The 20421-nt window shown below is 35.4% G+C and overlaps 1 protein-coding gene across 1 annotated transcript in view; it reads right to left on the reverse strand.

Moving 5' to 3' along the window:
• Positions 1-20421, reverse strand: part of Kcnh5 (potassium voltage-gated channel subfamily H member 5) — a 273394-nt gene that overhangs the window by 54471 nt on the left and 198502 nt on the right. The window contains exon 9 of the mRNA XM_047541196.1: positions 5819-6071. Coding sequence (XP_047397152.1) covers positions 5819-6071 — 253 coding nt within the window. The remainder of the gene's footprint in view (positions 1-5818; positions 6072-20421) is intronic.

Raw genomic sequence — 20421 nt, forward strand, 5'->3', positions numbered from 1 at the left:
AATTGATAAAGGTAATAAAGGCACTTTGGTTTCTGTTCAAATTAAGCCAAACAATTGCACCATTTTGAAATTCTATCCCAAAATTCCTGTAATCAAAGCATAATATTTATGCTCAAAGTATGGACACAGAGTCGGAGAGATCTGGATTCAAAGCCCGTGGCTACCCTTACGTGGTGTGATCTGGGGTGAATCACTTGATACTAGAGTCTCAGTTTCTTAAACTGTAAGATAACCACAATACTTAGTTTATAGGGTTAATTAAAAGATTTGATGTAATGATGAATATAAAATTAGTTTTTAATAAATAACTATTGATATTTTAAATCAGACTTTCAATGGGTCCTAAGTATATATTTCAAAAATACTTTAAAAGTTTTGATAATAAATATTAAAATCAAAATTTATCATTAGACTTTACATTTTACTTAGGTATTGGCGAGGCTCATTTACTAACCACAAATATGATTTTCTCTGCAAGTCTTTTAATTCTTAAATGTTTATTTTCTAACAAGATTATTTCTAATTTTTAAAACCATCCATTTTAGTTGCTGGCCAAAGCAAGTGCCACTTTTAGGAATCAAAGCTAAATCCTATTCAATAGATATAATTTAGTTTTCCTACTATGGTTCATGACAAGGGTCTCAATTAGATTATTTCTCAATAGTAGGGATCATTGATAGAGAACAAGAAAGAAAAGACATTACAGTGTTTAAAGTGGCCTGATAAACTTACAATATCTTGACCCTTCCTGTTTTCTGTGTTCAAAGTGCCCAAATAACAGCAAAAAAAAAAAAAAAAAAAAAAATGTTTCTCCAGCCCATAATAGACCTAAGCTAAAGATAGAAGTTTTTAGAAAATACATATTAACCATAAATATTTAGACAAAAGAGAAAGAGGGTAATCAGTGTCTCAACATAAAATACAGAGGAAATGGAAATTGTGTCAATAGAACACACAACATAGGGGTTTTGTTTTGTTTTGGTCTGTTTTTGGTACTAGGTATTAAACACAGGGGGAGCTTAACTACCTAGCAACATCCCCAGCCCTTTTTATGTTTTATTTTGAGACAGGGTCTTACTAAGTTGCTTAGGGCCTCACTAAGTTGGTAAGGTTGGCTTTGAACTTGTCCTCCTGCCTCAGGTTCCCAAGCCACTGAGATTATAAGGCACCACCTGTGCCACCACACCCAGCATAACGTAAGATTTTTGACAAGGTACCCAGAACTGGAAAAAAAAAAAAAAAAAAAAAGTTCAATGACAGAGTAAGGTAGTAATTTGGCACACTGAGCAAACCTTTACTGAGAACCTATTTAAGGGGTCCTAGCACAGATGACAGTGAGACAATAATGAACAAAACATCCCCAGCACAGGGGGAGGGCACACGGGTAACATAAAAACAGGGGGCATGAATAGTCCCGAAAGACATCCACTCTGGAAGCCCACCATGGAGGCACCGAGCCCAGATTGCGATGATGAAGCAACAGAGAGACAAACTAAGAAGACGAGGGACAGTGTTCTAAATAGAAACGGTACTTACAGAAGCAGTCATACAGTTTTGGTAGGACTCAGGATGCTTTCTGCCATCCAGTGTGGTAAGAAAGGACAGGTACAGGGAGTGGCACAAGATAGGCTGGGAAGGACGGCAGAGACCAGGGCCTAGAGGGCCTCACAGGCCAGTCTGGAGTGACATTTTGTCCTTAAGGTGGCAGGAAGCCCTGGTAGGAATGCTAATAAGGAGGCTGACCTATCTCAGGATGATTAGCTTGGTGGCACAGTACCTAGAAATGGAGGTTGACACTGAGGAGAGACTAGTGGCTGTCATGGCTGAGGACCAAATATTTAAAGGCAACTATCACAGAAGGAATATCAAAGATGGGATTAAGAGATACCAGGGACAAAGTATTTAGTTTTAAAGAGTTCTGGGAGAGGGTCTGAAATTGAGCCTAACCTACCCAGAATTGTAAAGATTTGTATTTCACCAAAAATAATCTGCAGGCTGAGGAACTCTGAAAGGACATATTTTGAACCCCAGATAAATAATGTTATAAATGTTGCTTAGAATGTTTAAAACAGAATAAGCTTGCATTTGAAGAGGAAAAAAGTAAACAACTGTTTTACTCAAGAAAAATGTCTGAATTAACAGTTTATCTACATAACACATAGAACAAACCTAAACATTTCACAGTTCAGCATCTAAAAACACAAAAATGTGGACATACACGTACACAAAATCAATTTTTCAGAATTTAGGCAAAGCCCTTCTAAGGATTTAAAGTGTGAATCATTTGACTTCTCCTAGCAAGCTTACAGGAAAACAAATCTTAACCACAACATGAAAGTCACATTTTCACAGATTCTCTAAATAGCAAAATATTATTCATTCACATTTTAGATTTTTTTTTCTTTTTGGAATAAAAATAAGCAGATTATGAATTTTGTGAACCATAGTTTAAGTTTTCTTAGCTAATGGCACACGTGTGTACAAGAGATGGATTTTTAAATAGCAAGTGCTAATTTAAATTGAATCTTGATCCAAGTACTAAAACTATCTTTTTAATACTGCTAAGTTTATTTGTCTTTCCTTTCCTCTCTTTTGCCTCCTTCCCCCATATTTGGCCCCTCCACCCAAACCCTTCATATACAAGCATAGTTGTCTTAGGAATTTGAAGTTACAAATAGGAGACTTGAGATAGAGATTATCTTAATTTAAGAACTTTAATCCTGTGACTCTAATAATCAATAAAGACAGAAAAGATGAAATGTGAATACAACAAAACACATGTCTTAGGAATAGGGTCTATTGTTAGTGGGGAAATGCTATTTTTATAAGCTCTGAAAGGTACAATGTACTTGTCAAGACAGTTAGAAGTAACCTGGCTATTTCAACCATACCAATAAATCTGTTCACATTAAGTAATTATAGAGTAGGACTAAAAGGTAAGATGGCATTAAAGAATATAAAATATTATGTATGCATCATGAACTTAATTTGGAATTCTTTGTGTTTCAGAAAATGTGGGAAGGTCAAAAAAAGGTGGAGGTGTAAGAACTGAAAGAACTTCAAGTTGGCAAAAGACATGAACTGCAATTATACTCATATGCCCTATTTAGAAAAACATCTTGAAGCCATCCTCCAGTGTAAAAAAGGAGGTATTTGTTGACTACATTTTTTATCTTTCCATTAATTAGTTATGCTTCAGAACTTATTCATTTAAACTCCTTAGCACTTTTGACACACTAAAGAATTATGTACCTACCAAGAGACTGTATAGAGGCAAGGATCCAAAAGAATAAAACTGCACCTGTTTTTAGATTCAGAGGTTCTAATTAATTTTGAAATGACCTCCCTTCTCTACCTTTCAACTGGCAAATGAATCAGTATAAGAGACAGCAAGTCCTGCTAAGTAAAGATATAAAAACCTGCTGAATGTATTCATTACGGTAGAACCTAAAAATAGATGGATGAGTAGATAGACAGACGGAGAGATCACAGTGGACACCCTGGTAATGCTTGCAATTTTTCCTTCAGCTTTACCAAAAACTAAGATGAGGAAGAAAAGAAAGAAAGAAAGAGATAGTCATCAAAGTGTCAGGTGTGATATTAAACTAGTATTTCCCTCCCCCTTCCTTAAAACAGTACTCAAACATCTTGAATGTCAAAAAAAAAAAAAAAAAAATCAATCTAATCACTTCTCAACTGAATTAGTCTTTCTTAGAGACCCGTGTGGAAAAAATAAAAAGAAAGAAGGGAGCTGGAGAAATACCCATGTAATTTGACTCATGAAGCCAAGATATGAAAATTCTCTGAATCACAACATTTTTGAGGAAGAAGAACACAAGAAGCACACGCTCCAAGAAATAGAATGTGACAGATAGATGACAAGGCTGGTCCAATACCCAGGGGCCCCGTGTTCGTTTTTACTGTGTCATTGGGCAGAACCAGTTACCATTTTATTTTAAAATGAAAGGAAAATGCATTTTGTCTGTCTCACTGAGCAAATGATTCCATTTTAACAGACCCAGCCCAGAGGCACTGTACTCAGGGCTTTCTCCAACCTTCTTTCAGAAAAGGAGTTACCAAGGTACCGCTGTAATGAAGAAAATGGGGCAAAACAAACGGCCCTGAATCTACAGCTGAGGTAATTTATGGTGACAGGACTCACTCTCATGCAGTATATTTGATGTCTGTTTTTACCACCCTCCCCTCTTTGACATGAACATTCAGGTAAATAGAAGACATCTGTCTTGGACTTGTGTTTTATCCTCCTCTTTAAGCAAACAAGAATGGTAGCAGCATGCATATGCTTTGTTTTACCACAAAGGATCATGTTGCTGATATATGCCCTTCTTATGAAGGATTTTCTATGCTTCTTTTATTTCCAATAAACAAAGCAGACAAGCACTAAGGAGCACTAAACACAGTTCGAGTGCTGATTCTAAAGCACTGTGTTCTTTTCTTGCGAATATATTTTTAAAAACAGCTCCTAGAAGAAGTTTAATTGCAACGGTAATGTTTATAAGCAGTGAAGAAAAGGTTTCCAAACAATGCTGTTCAGTCATTCACAACCCTGATCCATTTTTTGTCACTCGATTTTTACAGAAACTGTTTTCCTAAGAAAGGTCATTTCTTCTCTATTCTGAATTCTGTCTTCTTCAAGTAATTGTGCCTTTTGAAATCAGTTTTTCATTTTTGTGTTGGACTTGAAATCAGTTTTCAGTTTTGCTTTTACAGTTTCTAAAAATCCATCAGTCAATCTTTTCCTTATGAGAATAAGTGGCATTCAAGCTACGGTAGGTTGACCTCAGTAGCTAAAAATCCAATAGTTTAAAGATTGAGCTCATTTTTCATGAGACACAAGCCATGAAAAATGTGATCAAAATGGAGTTGACATCCTGAAATTCTTATTTTACCTGAAAAAAAACAAGGGATGGTTCTTGTCTGACCTCATTTGCCTCCTTGCATACCTATGTGGATTTCATGAACCCACTTTAGATATTTGAGCAGAGAGTGATCTCAAAGTTCATTTAGCAACTTTTTTACCAAGTTGTATCTCCTGCACTGTGCCCACATGTGTAAACTTCTTATTTTGTCACATGCACCATTGAGTCCTTTGTGTCACTGTTCTTAGTACGACTATTTCCTGGGTCTTTGAATTTTAGAATGAGGTTATTATTAGACAAATAAATTTCCTGACTTATGAAGATGGATGGACAGAACCAGCTTTTTAAACCTAAATGTTTACAAACCCATATTGTGCTTGCTCCAAAGTAAGGGCTCAGACTCATTAACCTCCTCCTCCTTCATCTCACTACTTAGGTCTACTGTGATTAGGCAGAAAGATACAGAGTAAGATGATCTATACTTGAGCTAACTTGTTTATTTATTAGCTGGGCAAGTCACTAAACTTTTCTGGGCCTCATTTGGCTCTTCTCTCAAGGAAAGGGTTGAACTAGACAGGTCTATTACCCTTCTGAGACTAACTCCCTGAGTTACTAACTTGACAATCATTCCAAAAGCCAGGTCACACTTACCAACATGGGATTACAAAGCACCTTGGGCTGTGAGCAGTTTTAGTTTAAAGGTACTTTTCTTCTATTGCCAAGGTTTAATCAAACCCTCACACAGCCCATTAGGCTGGGACTAATACTAATGTTCTTTGCTGAAGCAGCATTACTAGTTTTCACTAAGATTCATCACCTCATTAGTGACCTAATTTCCAAAATCACCAAACAAAGGAAATTTCTGTTTAGAAACGTGAGACGTGAAAATCTCTAAAACCATTTCACAGTTACTACTACATTAGGAAAATTCACAGTACCTAAAATAGCCACCACCTCGTCATCCTGGATGACTTCCAAGGAGCCCGACACCACAAAGCAGAGGGCATCCACACTTTCTCCAGCATGGTAAATGAGGTCCCCAGGAGCACAGTGAATGGTTTGGAACTCTACTGCCAAGGCTCGCAGACACCCATCGCTGGCCAATCGAAAAGCAGGATGTTCATTAAAAACCTTCCGGTTTAGATGAACACATATATCAGCTCTCATGTCCTTGGGACAGATGGAGAGGACCTGAAGAAAGAGAGATGAGTAAGTGATAGGTAAAGAGAAAGGTATCATCAGGAAAACAAAACAAAACAAAATAAAAAAGGCATTCAACAAATATTTATTGACTATGATGATGTCTATGGCATACTCTACCAGGTACTGGGAAGGTGAAGTTAACAAGACATGCTCTGCTCTCAAGGAGCTAATAATCTAGTGAGATGGGCTGATGTTCATATGGACCATTATGATACAGCACACCACAGACAATGCTTTGAGAAGAGAATGGGTCTCTCCATGACAAAAACACAATCTTGTGGTCAGAAAGGGCCTCAGAATAAAGTTACTACCATTTCATCAAAGAGCCAACTAAAAAGGACATTAACATTCATTTTAGTCTAATTGATATGTCACAAATGTGTCATAACCAAATCAAAATTTAATACCAAGAACCATCCATTGGGGGTGGAGTTACATTTGCTAACTGAAAGAAAACAAAATAAATGAAAGCATCCGGGCAACTCAACTTGCTGGTTGATATATCTTCACTCTTGTGTTTTCTTCTGTCTGAAAGATTTTGCTTTTACACACAAAAAATTTCTATTCAGGAGGAGAAAGGGCATTCACCAGCCTTCTGTAAGGCTTAGGTAACTGGAAATGTCAATGACAGCGGGGGACATGTCATTTTGCCTGGCAGTATTTGCTCCTTCCAGTCTTTGACTCCGTGAGATTGCTGAGGGCAGGAACAGAATTCAAGCTCTAGGCATCCTTTAGAAGAGGGACGCGTGGCAGAATCATTCATAGAATGAGGCACAGAGAGCTTTTATTGGCTTTTATTTCCAACAGGGCATTTAAACTCTCTTGTTAAAATGGACATCCTTATCACGTTTAATCAGAACATCACTGAGCTGGATGTGATTACAGATGTCACCACTATCCACTTCAGAGATATAGGTATGAACCCACTTAGAGACTTTGCCCAATCTCCTTGGTAAACTATTCTTTATAATGTTTTTCTTTGACAGGGGATAATGACAGTGCTTATATTATAAGCTCATTACAAAAATTAAGTGAAAGGGCATGAACATAGCCCAATTTATCCTGGCTAAAGGGTTAAAGAATTGCTAACTTTCATTATTTCTGTTGAACATGTATATTCCTACAATTTATTATTGCTTTAGTTTCCTTCAAGAGCAGCTTCCTGCCACAGGTAATGCATGCCTATAACAGTAGCGGTTTGAGAGGCTAAGGCAGCAGGCTCATGAGTTCAAAGCCAGCCTCAGTAAAATCAAGGTGATAAGCAACTCAGTGAGACCTGTCTCTAGGGCTGGGGATGTGGCTCAGTGGTTTGAGTGCCCCTAAATTCAATCCCCAGTACCAAAAAAAAAAAAAAAAAAAAAAAGATAAGAAAAGAAAAGCACCTTACCACCTTCCTTTTTTCACTTCCCACCCGCTCCTACATTTGGGAGGGGGATAGAGTGATAAATTTCTAGAAAAAAATTATAAAATAGAAATTTTTTATCATGTATCTGAAGATATTTCAAGCACTGGTTGAGATAAGTTTTCTCAAGTTGAAAGTGAAACCAGGTCTAGGAAAGCAAAAAACTAACAAATATTTTAAAAATACACATGTACACATATATTACACTGAATAGCTTAATGGGAAATGGGTTGTACTATTTATGGGTTGCTCTATTTCTATCCATTTACCACACAGGACTTTATCATTGTTTTAGATTAATTTTGTTAATAGTAATTTTCTGTTCTTTTAATACTTTCTTTCAGGATTCATATTACAAATAAAATCTTCCAATATTTATAATATTCTCTGTTAAGTGACTTGTCAAAAGAGGATTTTTATTATATTTTAAATGCATCATTTCTATTTTGTTTTGCTCCACTTATGACCGGATGCCATAAAGTGGCAAGTCAAAACCAAGTGTTAAAATAGGTCAACCAGAGTCACATCCAGTGGCAAGCTCTCTCCCCACTCTACATAGAGTATGTGCCTGACATGGTGTGTCTGCTATCAAAATGTAAGTACAGAGTTATTTACCCTGGAAACAAAAGCACTAATAACTTTCTTAAGCAAGGCAAATTTAGTTTTATGTGATAGAATAAAATTATCTTTCAAACTAGCTCTTACACTGAGCCCATTGGTCCCAATTTCAATGTATTCTGTCTTGACTGTCAGATCCAATTTCTTCTGCCCAGGTTCCCTAATGGGTATCTCATAGTTACCAACAAATACAATTACATGTCAGAAGAAAATATTCAGGTTAAAGTGACTTTTGTTTGTCTCCAGAGTTGATTATTTCTCCCCTCTTCACATCAAGACATTAATAAATTAAATAGATTCTTAATTAAGAGAGGCAATAAATTTTCCCTTTGGAAGAGTTATGACTATATAAGGACCCATTAGGCAGAACTCTGCAAACCAGCCCTGAACAAAAAATGATTGCCATGTTCTGAAAAATGAGAACTTTTTGATATTATTTAGGATAGTCATGAAAAGCAAGGTCAAGTGGTATCACAGCAGATATCCCTGAGGCTCCAAAGTCTAATCTCAACACTAGGATAAAGGAATTCTTAGTAAAACAAATGTGAGCATGTTATTACTACTTCCTTAAAATATCTGATGCCTTGCTTTCCCAACAATTAAAGCCCAAGTTCTAACCAAGCACAGCAGGCTCAGCACCACAGGAGCAACCCAAGGCCAAATTCCAGACACACCTTTCTCCCCACCCTGAGCTCGCCATGTTCTCTCCTGCACCCCACCCATGTCCTTTCCTCTTCAGCATAACCTATCCTCTCTTTATCTACCAAGTCTGATTTATTTGTGAAAGCACAGATAATCCCTTTCTCTACTATAAATTGTTTCTACACAGCTCCATCACAGAAGTTAGAAATGTGACAAAAATGAGAGTCAGAAGTCTTATGATTTGTTGTTGTTGTTTTTTAATAACAGAAAATAGTAACAGAACTATTACTAGAGACTTCACACTTTTATTTTCAGTTGTAAAATAATGTTTCAGTATTTTGATGAAATCTTACTTCATATCCAACATATAAGACACTTACACATTACACCATGCTGGAAGAAGCCCTGATGGGCAGTCATTCATGCACTCTGGCACAGCTATTGAGCACTGGTTACATCTTGTCTGGTGCTGGTACTATGCAGCGCCTTAACCATCGCCCCATTTTATAGATAAGGCAAATGCATCTTATGAATATTACGTGATCTTCTGAGGTCTTTTCAGCAAGTTACAAGCAATAGCTCTTAATTTGTAGCTCTGAAGCCACATTCCTGAGTGAAGATCAACCAGCAATAAAATAAAACATCTAACACATTCTGATGTTTTTTGGTTCTCTGCGTACTACAAGAACATAAATACTGATTTCTAGAGATCATTGAAGGTCAAATAATTCAAATCTCTAGTTTATTTATTGGAAAACTATTAATACCCCATTCCTAGCACTCAACAGTCAAGATTTTGTTGGAAATTTGCTTTCCATTTCTACACATTTTACTTTTAGCTTCAATAAATGTATTGCATATTTGAATGTTTCGATAAAGACATAAGAATTTGTTCCTAAGTCATTTATACCCCTTACTATTTGCTAAGGGGAAGTCATCTAATTTGAAATGCAAGTTTTTGTGAATATATGAACAGGACCTGAGTTAAGAGCTTCAGAGTGAACTTCTGATCAATGTATCTCTCCCCATCTCCCTCATCCATTATGGTATTAGTAATGTTGCAAAATCTTAGAAAAAGAGGGAGTGTAAACATGATAACCAACACAGAAGTCAAGAAATTAAAGTAAAATACACCTAGAAAATGTCGATTACAGAGAGTCAAAGACACAAGGCCTGTGAGTATACTTTAAAATGCACCCTAATATTCATTATACAAAATATGCAAAATAAAAAATACAAATAACTTTTATAATTCGCTAGTTTTATTTCATATTATCGCTCAAAATTATATTATAATCAATGTGCATCCCATAAAATATTTACTTAAAAACATAATTTCAATCATTGCCAACTGTTTCATCACAGTTATAGCACATATCACATTACATTCAATATCAATATTTCCTGCTTTTCCTTTCATAAATCAGGATACAACAAACACCCTGCTTAGATCAGATCATCAAAGCACTGACTTTTAGAAGTAAAATTAGTGAGTAAAATGTAAATCATGTTTAAGGATCTTGCAAAATTGCTTCTCAGAAAAAGGTGTACTGAATTACTTCAACCAACTGTGTATGAGAGTATCTTACACGGTCTTAATAATCTCACTTTTCAATCTCCCATATGGATTTGAAAGAGAAAAGGCAATTTCACCTGAAAGAAAAATAGAATTTCACAGTATAATAAGGCATAAGAGCTTGAGTCTCCGTGGATTACTGCTATTGCTCCTCAGTTCAGCAATCACAGACTGGCCACTATTAATCTATCCATAACAAACCTCTAATGTGCAAATGGGGATGAAGAAGATGAGTGCCTGGAGGGAGCGAATTAAGCATGGCTTTTCCTGAGGTCCCTTACTGGTCTAAGATAAATTATCTTATTGATTATCTAGAAAATCCTCCATTGGGAGTAGAGCATCAGCTATTTTTAATAATAATGGATAAGTCAAAATGATCCCATTTTCTTTCTTAGAACAAAGGATATAAACGCATTAATGACATTTTGATAGGCAATGAAGCTACTCCTGACATTCTTCAAAATTACTCTTTATTTTCATGCAATTAAGTCATGCACTGCTAATTAATCTCTCCTCAGGAATCCAACTGAATTGGTATTAAGTTAGTGAAAATCAGTGGAAGGAGTCAGGCAAATGACATTTATACATAAAACATTTTCACAGTCCTTCCTAGAGATAAGAAGCCCTAAGATAGCAAAAAATGAAGTAGAGTTCTTCACAGGAATTTTATTCTCACTCGTTTTACGGGGAGAAAAGAAATTTCATTTCTATTGAAAAAAAGAAAATTACAACCAGGCAGTCACGCAGAACAAGGGGGAGCTGCCATCTGATTGTTAACCTGCCAATCTCCAGGGGTATCAGAAACTCCAAGGAATCAACCCTGGAACAATGAATGAAATAAAACCAAAACAAATTAACTTCCATTATTTAAAAGTAAAAGGTAATATTTAGCAACTGAAGCCTGATATAATCAGTAAAGAATTATAGGTTAAAATTCACCGTTTTCACTTTAGTGACAAATTTCTTTGAAACAGGCTCCATTAACCAACAAAAGGCCTAAGAATATTGTTTCAAAAATATAGGGAACCATCTGTACCAAGCTTTTCAGCATCTTGGTTTTGCAGTTAAGGAGTAAAAACAAACAATTGTTACCACCATTTTCTATAACTTGTTAAAGTCAAAGATATTTTTAACCACTAACTTTCCCAAATCAGGGCTCTGCTCTTAGTCTCTGGTCTATAATTTCTTATTTGCAGATATTTTACTAAGACCATTTTTCTATACATTTGAAAACATTTTCTAAAATTAGAAAGATATTTTTAATGTATTTGATTAATTACCCAGAAGAGTGGAAACAATATTTTTCCTACTGGTCATAGTCTTTTAAAGTCACCTGTGACAAGCAATATTTCCATTCTTTAAAAGAATGAGCTCCCTCATACACCATAGTGGAAGTAAATTGGTACTATTGCTTTGGAAAATTATCTGGTTATAGTAACACAAGTTGAACACATGTATACCCTTAGACCCAATGATTCCACTTCTAGGTATATGTGCGATAGAAACATAGGTGCATGCACTAAACCATATAGACTAGAGTGTTTGTAGCAGAACTGTTCACAGTAGTCCCAAATTGAAAATTACCCCAAGATTCATAGCCATTTAAATAGATAAATGCATTGTGGAATGTTCACACAATGGACTGCCATTGAGTAGTGAGAATAAATAGATGAATTTCAACAACATAATGTTAACAGAAACAGCTTGACACAAAAGTGTATATTGTACATGATTACGTTTATTAAAGTTTAAAAGCTGGCAAAATTAATTATGGCACTGAAAATCAAGATACAAGTTACTCTTAAAAGGAATAAGTGGTTAATGCCTGTAGAATACATGAGAAGAGGACCTCTGGGATACTGGTAATGGGGTTTTGGGGGTGCTGGTACATTCACTTTGGGAAAATTTCTCAAGCTGTTAGTTTATAATACAATTTGTTCAATTTTCAGTATTATATAATATTTCAATTTTAAAAGTTTATTTTACAATTTCAAAGGTTTCATTTACCAAATGACAGGTAAGTATTTTTACCACACCAAAAAAGTGAATGTGTTGTGATAGATATGTAATTAGTTTGGTATAGTAATCATTTCACAATGTATGTATTTGTCAAACATCACATGGTCCACCTAAAAATACATTCAATTTTTGTCAATTACCTTTCAATAAAGGTGAAAAGAGTTTACTTTAAAAATCAAGTTACCTCAGACAGACAGGCATTATCTAAAGAATAAAAATAAGTGAAATGGAAAGTAGAGCTGCCAAATCAACAGGAACATTTACTTCTAAAATGACTGTGCTTACAAAAAATTATGTATAAATCTACTATTCTTCCAATAGAACAAACAAACTGAAAATCCTAAATATACATGTCAGTTGCTTTCCAAATTCTTTCTATAACTTTACACACACACACACACACACATACACACACACACACACACAAGTATAGAAAGTAAAGATAGTCAAAAATGGTCACACAGTAGTAAATGAAGCAAAAGATATGTGGGTGGACTATATTTTTATTGCATCTAATTCCCATTCCAAAATTCGAGAGCTGATTGTATAAAAGAATATAAAGATATTCTCAGATACACATATGGTGCATACATATTCACACATACGCACATATACACATGTGTGTATATAAAGATTTAAACATCAAGTATATAAAAAATAATAGCTGGGAAGTTATTTTGAAAAGGTTAGAGAATTACTATGTGGCAGAAAAGCTAAATTGAGAAAACAAAACAACAACATTTGAGCAACTGAAATCACATTGAAACATTTTTTCACTACTCTCACACTCATATGGATGACAGATATGCTGTATGTATGAGTGCACATATATACAACCACTGACTATACTATATAATCAGAAGCTTTCAAAGAGCACAAGCTCTTTCCCTCTTCAAATATGCTGACATTTACCAGAGTAGTCCCTGATCGATATGTTGTTACTAAGTCAAGCCTGTTATGTTATTACTTATAGTTCAAAGAGGAGAGCAATATTTGACTGAGCTTTCTGGTAAATTGAACTTTTCACTTTTAGTAAAGTTTACTTCTAGACCTTAGATTCCTGGACCCAGTAGAAGAGAAAAATGGAGTATAGTTATATAAGTATTTATACGGACATGTATGCTCCCTAGAGTATTCTATGACAGTAATTCATGCATATGTAAAATATAAACAACATATAGATTATAATAAATATGATAAACCTATACCATGTATAGCAAATATAATTTTTACAATTAATAAAATTGAGTTAAACATCAGAATGAAAAAAGATACTTGTAATATGTATGTGTTACAAAGGAATCATTTGAAAAATTAATGGAAAATGCCTAAAAATTTATAGCATAAAAGGGAACAAAATTGTTTTAAAGGCATACTTAAATAGATCACAAAAGAGATCATCTGCATGAGATTTTAAAAGATGTGGGGATGTCTTTATCTCCTCTATTTCTGAAGGACAGCCTTTCAGCGGTAAAGAATCATTGGTCAGTTTTTTCTTAAGCACTTGGCCATCCTGCTCTTGAAGAGCAAAGTTTCCACCAAGAATCTTCTGACAGGTTTATGGGACTTCCTCTTCTTAGAAGGAACCTATTTTTCTCTTGCTCCTTTCAAGATTCTCTTTTTATTTTTTCCTATTGTATATATTTAAGATATGCAACATGATGTTTTGATATACATATACATAGCAGAATTGCTACTAAATTAATACATAGTCACACATTTGTGTGGAAAGAGCATCTCAAATCCACTCTTCTATCAAAACTCCTGCATATTATACGATATTACTAAAGACTAGTCCTCATGTGCATTAGATGTGAACTTCCCACTACATGTCTGCTACTTTATTCTTTAACCTCCATCTCCCCACTTCCTCTCCCCACCACTCCTCTGCCCCAATAACCACCATTTTATTCTCTACCTCTGTGTATGTATTTATTTTAAAATTTCACATGAAGTGAGATTATGGAGTATTTTTCTTCCTGTGTATGTCTTATTTCACTTAGCAGAATGTTCTCTGTATTTGATTTTTGACAGTTTAGTATAATGTGTCTTGAGGAAATCTGCTTTGGGTTAAAACTAATTAAAGACCTTTGAGCTTCATGTGTGTTCATGGACATATGTGGGGAGGGTTTGTTTTTTCAAAAGCTTTCTTTCCATTTCTCTGTCTCTCTTCTTTCTGAAACTTTCATAATGTATATGTGGGTTTACCTGATGCTGTCCCATAAGTACCCTGGGTTTTCTTTACTCTTTTTCATTCTTTTTTTCTCCCCCTAACTGGTATTTTCAAATCTGTCTTGAGTTCACAGATTCCCTCTTCTTCAAGTCAAGTCTGCTGTTGTCCTATAATGCATCCATCATTCACTGTTTTCTCCTGCTCCAGAATTTGTTTGGTTCTTTTTGTAAACCTCTTTATTTAACTTCTTATTTTGTTCATGCATTGTTTCTCTGATTTCACACACACACATCCCATGCCATATTATCTAACCTTAAAAAGGAGAAATGTTGTTGCTTTTGACAATGTGGGATGAATTGAGGACATTGTGCTAAGTGAAATAAGTCAGACAAAGAAACACAAGTGGTATATGATCTCTAGTAAACTCAAACCCATATAAACAGAGAGTAGGAGGGTGAAGGCCAGGGGCTACAGGCAGAGGAATGGTCTTTCAAAAGGTACAAATTCACACTTGTACAGTGCATAAGTTTTAGAAACCTAATGTATAGCTTAGTGAATACAGCTAATAATATATTGTGTATTTCAAATTTTATGAGAGTAATCTTAAGAGTTCTCACCACATACAACACAAAGGCAACTGTGAGGTGAGGGATATGTTAATTAGCTTTATTGTGGAGATCATTCCCCAATGTTTACATACATCAGAACAATATCTCACACTCTGACTACAGATGATTTTTGTCAATTATTTTTCAAAATTAAATGTAATTCACCATATCAATAGACTTAAAGTCAAGAATCACATGATTATTTCAATAGATGCAGAAAAAGCATTTGATAAAATACAGCACCCCTTCATGCTCAAAACACTAGAAAAAACAGGGATAGTGGGAACATTCCTTAACATTGTAAAGGCCATCTATGCTAAGCCCATGGCTAATATCATTCTAAATGGTGAAAAACTGAAAGCATTCCCCCTAAATACTGGAACAAGGCAGGGATGCCCTCTTTGACCATTTCTTTTCAATATCGTCCTTGAAACTCTAGCCAGAGCAATTAGACAGACCAAAGAAATTAAAGGGATACAAATAGGAAAAGAAGAACTCAAACTATCCCTATTTGCTGATGATATGATTATATACTTAGAGGAACCAGGAAATTCCACCAGAAAACTTTTAGATCTCATAAGTGAATTCAGTAAAGTAGCGGGATATAAGATCAATGCACATTAATCTAAGGCATTTTTATACATAAGTGATGAATCTTCAGAAAGAGAAATCAGGAAAACTACCCCATTCACAATAGCATCGAAAAAAATAAAATACTTGGGAATCAATCTCACAAAAGAGGTGAAAGACCTCTACAATGAGAACTACAGAACACTAAAGAAAGAAATTAAAGAAAACCTTAGAAGATGGAAAGATCTCCCATGTTCTTGGATAGGCAGAATTAATATTGTCAAAATGGCCATACTACCAAAAGTGCTATACAGATTCAATGCAATTCCAATTAAAATCCCAATGATGTACCTTACAGAAATAGAGCAAGCAATTATGAAATTCATCTGGAAGAATAAAAAACCCAGAATAGCTATAGCAATCCTTGGCAGAAAGAGTGAAGCAGGGGGTATCGCAATACCAGATCTTCAACTCTACTACAAAGCAATAGTAACAAAAACGGCATGGTATTGGTACCAAAATAGAAAGGTGGATCAATGGTACAGAATAGAGGACACAGACACAAACCCAAATAAATACAATTTTCTCATACTAGACAAAGGGGCCAACAATATGCAATGGAGAAAAGATAGCCTCTTCAACAAATGGTGCTGGGAAAACTGGAAAACCATATGCAATAGAATGAAATTAAACCCCTATCTCTCACCCTACACAAAACTCAACTCAAAATGGATCAAGGACCTCGGAATCAGACCAGAGACCCTGCATCTTATAGAAGAAAAAGTAGGTCCAAATCTTCAACTTGTTGGCTCAGGATCAGATTTCCTTAACAGGACTCCCATAGCACAAGAAATAAAAGTAAGAATCAACAACTGGGATAGATTCAAACTAAAAAGCTTTCTCTCAGCAAAGGAAACTATCAGAAATGTGAAGAGAGAGCCTACAGAGTGGGAGAATATCTTTGCCAACCATACCTCAGATAGAGCGCTAATTTCCAGAATCTATAAAGAACTCAAAAAACTCTACACGAAGAAAACAAATAATGCAATCAACAAATGGGCTAAGGAAATGAACAGACACTTCACAGAAGAAGATGTACAAGCAATCAACAGATATATGAAAAAATGTTCAACATCCCTAGTAATAAGGGAAATGCAAATCAAAACTACCCTAAGATTTCATCTCACCCCAATTAGAATGGCGATTATCAAGAACACAAGCAACAATAGGTGTTGGCGAGGATGTGGTGAAAAAGGAACACTCATACATTGCTGGTGGGGTTGCAAATTAGTGCAGCCACTCTGGAAAGCAGTGTGGAGATTCCTCAGAAAGCTTGGAATGGAAACACCATTTGACCCAGCTATCCCACTCCTTGGCCTATACCCAAAGGACTTAAAATCAGCATACTACAGAGATACAGCCACATCAATGTTCATAGCTGCTCAATTCACCATAGCCAGATTGTGGAACCAACCTAGATGCCCTTCAGTTGATGAATGGATAAAGAAACTGTGGCATATTTATACAATGGAATATTACTCAGCAATGAAGAATGATAAAATTATGGCATTTGTAGGCAAATGGTCGAAATTGGAGAATATCATGCTAAGTGAGATAAGCCAATCTCAAAAAACTAAAGGACGAATGATCTCGCTGATAAGCGGATGAGGACATATAATGGGGGGTGGGAGGGGCTAGCATTAGGTTTAGGGTTAGGTTTAGAGTTAGGCTAAGGAGAGCGGTAAGAATGAAGGAAAGAAGGACTGTGTAGAGGGAAAAGAGGGGTGGGAGGGGTGGGGGGAGGGGAAAAATAAAATAAACATCATTACCCTATGTAAACGTAAAAAAAAAAAAAAACTACATGGCAACTTCCAATAAAACTAGCCAACTACCCACAGTATCACCCATCAATGTCTCTCCTAGGTGTATACAGTAGAGAAGTGTGTGGATATGTTCTTAAAAAGACACATAAGAATTTCACAAAATCTTTGTCATACTGTTTAGTCCGTTGTTTTCTTTTTCCTGCTGCTGTGACTAAAAGACCTGAAAAGAATAATTTTAAAGGAGGAAAAGTTTATTTGGGGGCTCACAGTTTCAGAGGTCTCAGTCCATAAATGGCAGGCTTCATTCCTCAGGGCTCCAGTGAGGCAGAACACCATAGCAGAGAAGTGAGGGGGGAAGCTGCTCACATGACAGTTAGAAACCAGAGACAGCCTCTACTCACCAGACACAAAATGCATGGCCCAAAGACACGCCCCATAACACATACAAAGAATTGGACATCTCTGTTCTGAAGACCTATAATCCCAAATGCTCCAAATGCTGAAACATTTTGAGTGCAAGCAATGTTAAGTCTCAGGTTTTAGAGCATTTCATATTTCAAATTTTAAGATTAGGAATATTGAATGGATGAAGTCTGTGTAAGTATTTCAAAATTTAAAATAAAATCTAAAATCTGAAATACTTCCTGTCCCAATCATTTCAGATAAGAGATGCTCAACCTACAGTAGCCTAAAATTAGAATAAGCTCTAATGTCCATCAGACATAGAATAAACAATTAACCTTTAGTAGATTATACAACTGAATACCTTATACATAAAGTATGATTTCACTTCAATGAAGCTCAGTGTCAAAATAGTGATTATAGGAAACAAACCCACTCTCTACCAACTGATGAATGGGTGAAAAAAAAAAGTAGTAGATGCCTGCAATATATTATTCAGACATAAAAGAGAAATAATAATATATACCACAACATTGATAAACCTTGGAAACAGGCCTAGCAAAAGAAGCCAGTCACAACAGATCACATGTTATTCCACTTACATGAAATGTCCAAAATAAGTAAGTTCATAGAGACAAGAAATACAGTAGTCATCAGAGGTTCAGTGAAAGGGGTCACAGAAAAATCACTGCTAAAGGGAATAAAATTTATTTTGGGGTGATAAAAACATTCTGTAATTAACAGTGAGGGTTGCACAATCTTGCAAAAATATTGACAATCACTGAATTGTACAATTTTATATGGTACATTACATGATAAATGAATTAAATCTCAAATTTTTAAATGTGGTTGTTTCATGGGGAATGGAAGTAACTGCCTGGACAAGGCACTAAAGGAGGTTTGGGGGTCCATTAAAATGTTTTAATCTTGATCCTGGGAGCATTTACATTGTATTTACATATGTAAAAATTTATGTTATATATACCTATCATATGTATGCTTTATGTTTGTATGTGTATTTGTATGCAGACTTTTCTGTGATAGAAGAATATATGAAAAATCATTCCTATGACATTCTCCAACCACTAAAAATACAAACAAGTCAATTTGGTCAAAATTGAGTTGCATCATCTATAGAGTAGAACATCTCAGAAAACATAAGTACTGAATTTCATCCCATAATTATATATTTCTGGTGTCTATTATATGTGGAACATGTATAGGAGTTGCAATAAAAAATAGCTTTAAACAGCTTCTGCATGCAGGATACCTGTCAGTTGCATCAGGAAAACAAGACAAAATATTATTCAAAGTTACAGGGGAAGGCTAGCATGCTGTATTAGGAATCCAGCACAGAGTGGGGGATGAGAAATGTTTGAGAAACAGGGAGTTGGTCTACATAGGTGGGAGTTGGTCTACACAGGTCATAGCAAAGTGAAAACTAGCTCATTTTTCAATTCTTTAAATTTATGACTATGAAACTCCTATCTTTGCTTTATATGGCAGAAACAGCATCTCTTGAATAATTGGTATATCATAATGAATTTCTATTGCTAGTTGTAAAATCAAATATTCTAATTATGATGGCATCAATGTCATTGATAGACTACAGGAGCAAAACAGAACAGAGACCATCTCTAGTTATTAAATTGTTTACCTAGCACTATAAATGCTGACGTGGTGGTTTAAATGGTATTAGGACCAATCTTTCCTCATTTGCATGATCCCATTTAGTAGCATAGGGAAAACATTAAGAAATACCTTCAATGCTCATTAGTAGTCTACAATATCCCAGATGCCAAATTATCATCTCTTTGAAATAGCACATTATATTGATATTATTAAAAGAGGCTTTGGGGGAAAGAGTTCTAACTCGAATTTTCATTCATGTATTATTTACATTGATATTTGTCACCAATGTCTTCATAGCAGAGAAATTAGACATGTCAGTTATGCTATTTATTCAGAAATCAGACTTGTCACAATTTTCATCATCCAGGAAATAGCCATCAATACTGGAGTAAGTAAAATACAACGAGTAGGGGAAAGACTGCCACCAAGCATGTAGGATTCGCTTGTAACAGGGTCCCTCATGCATCACTTAACGCCTCAAGGAATCCCGCTGGAGTCCCAGATCCTGCAAACATGCTCTGGTTTCTGCCCACAGCAGGACAGAGACAGCATTTCTGATAGAAATGTTGCTGGAGGTGAGTGTGCTGACTGTAAGGAGTAACAATAGATGACAGCCTAATGCCAAGGAAATGTTCAAAAGTTAAAATGTCATGAAGAACACACAGAAATAAAAACTAAAATCATTTATAATAACTCCAAAGAAAATGAAATACATAGGTATAAATCTAAAAATGCATGAACTGGATGTATATCCTGAGCACTATAAAATGCTAATAAAAAAATCAAAAACCTAAATTTATAGATTATCATTGATGAATCTTAAGGCCCAACATAGTAAATATATGGATTCTCCCTACATACACTGATCTATAA

The sequence above is a fragment of the Sciurus carolinensis genome, chromosome 2, assembly GCF_902686445.1.
Source record: "Sciurus carolinensis chromosome 2, mSciCar1.2, whole genome shotgun sequence".
Lineage (NCBI taxonomy): Eukaryota > Metazoa > Chordata > Mammalia > Rodentia > Sciuridae > Sciurus > Sciurus carolinensis.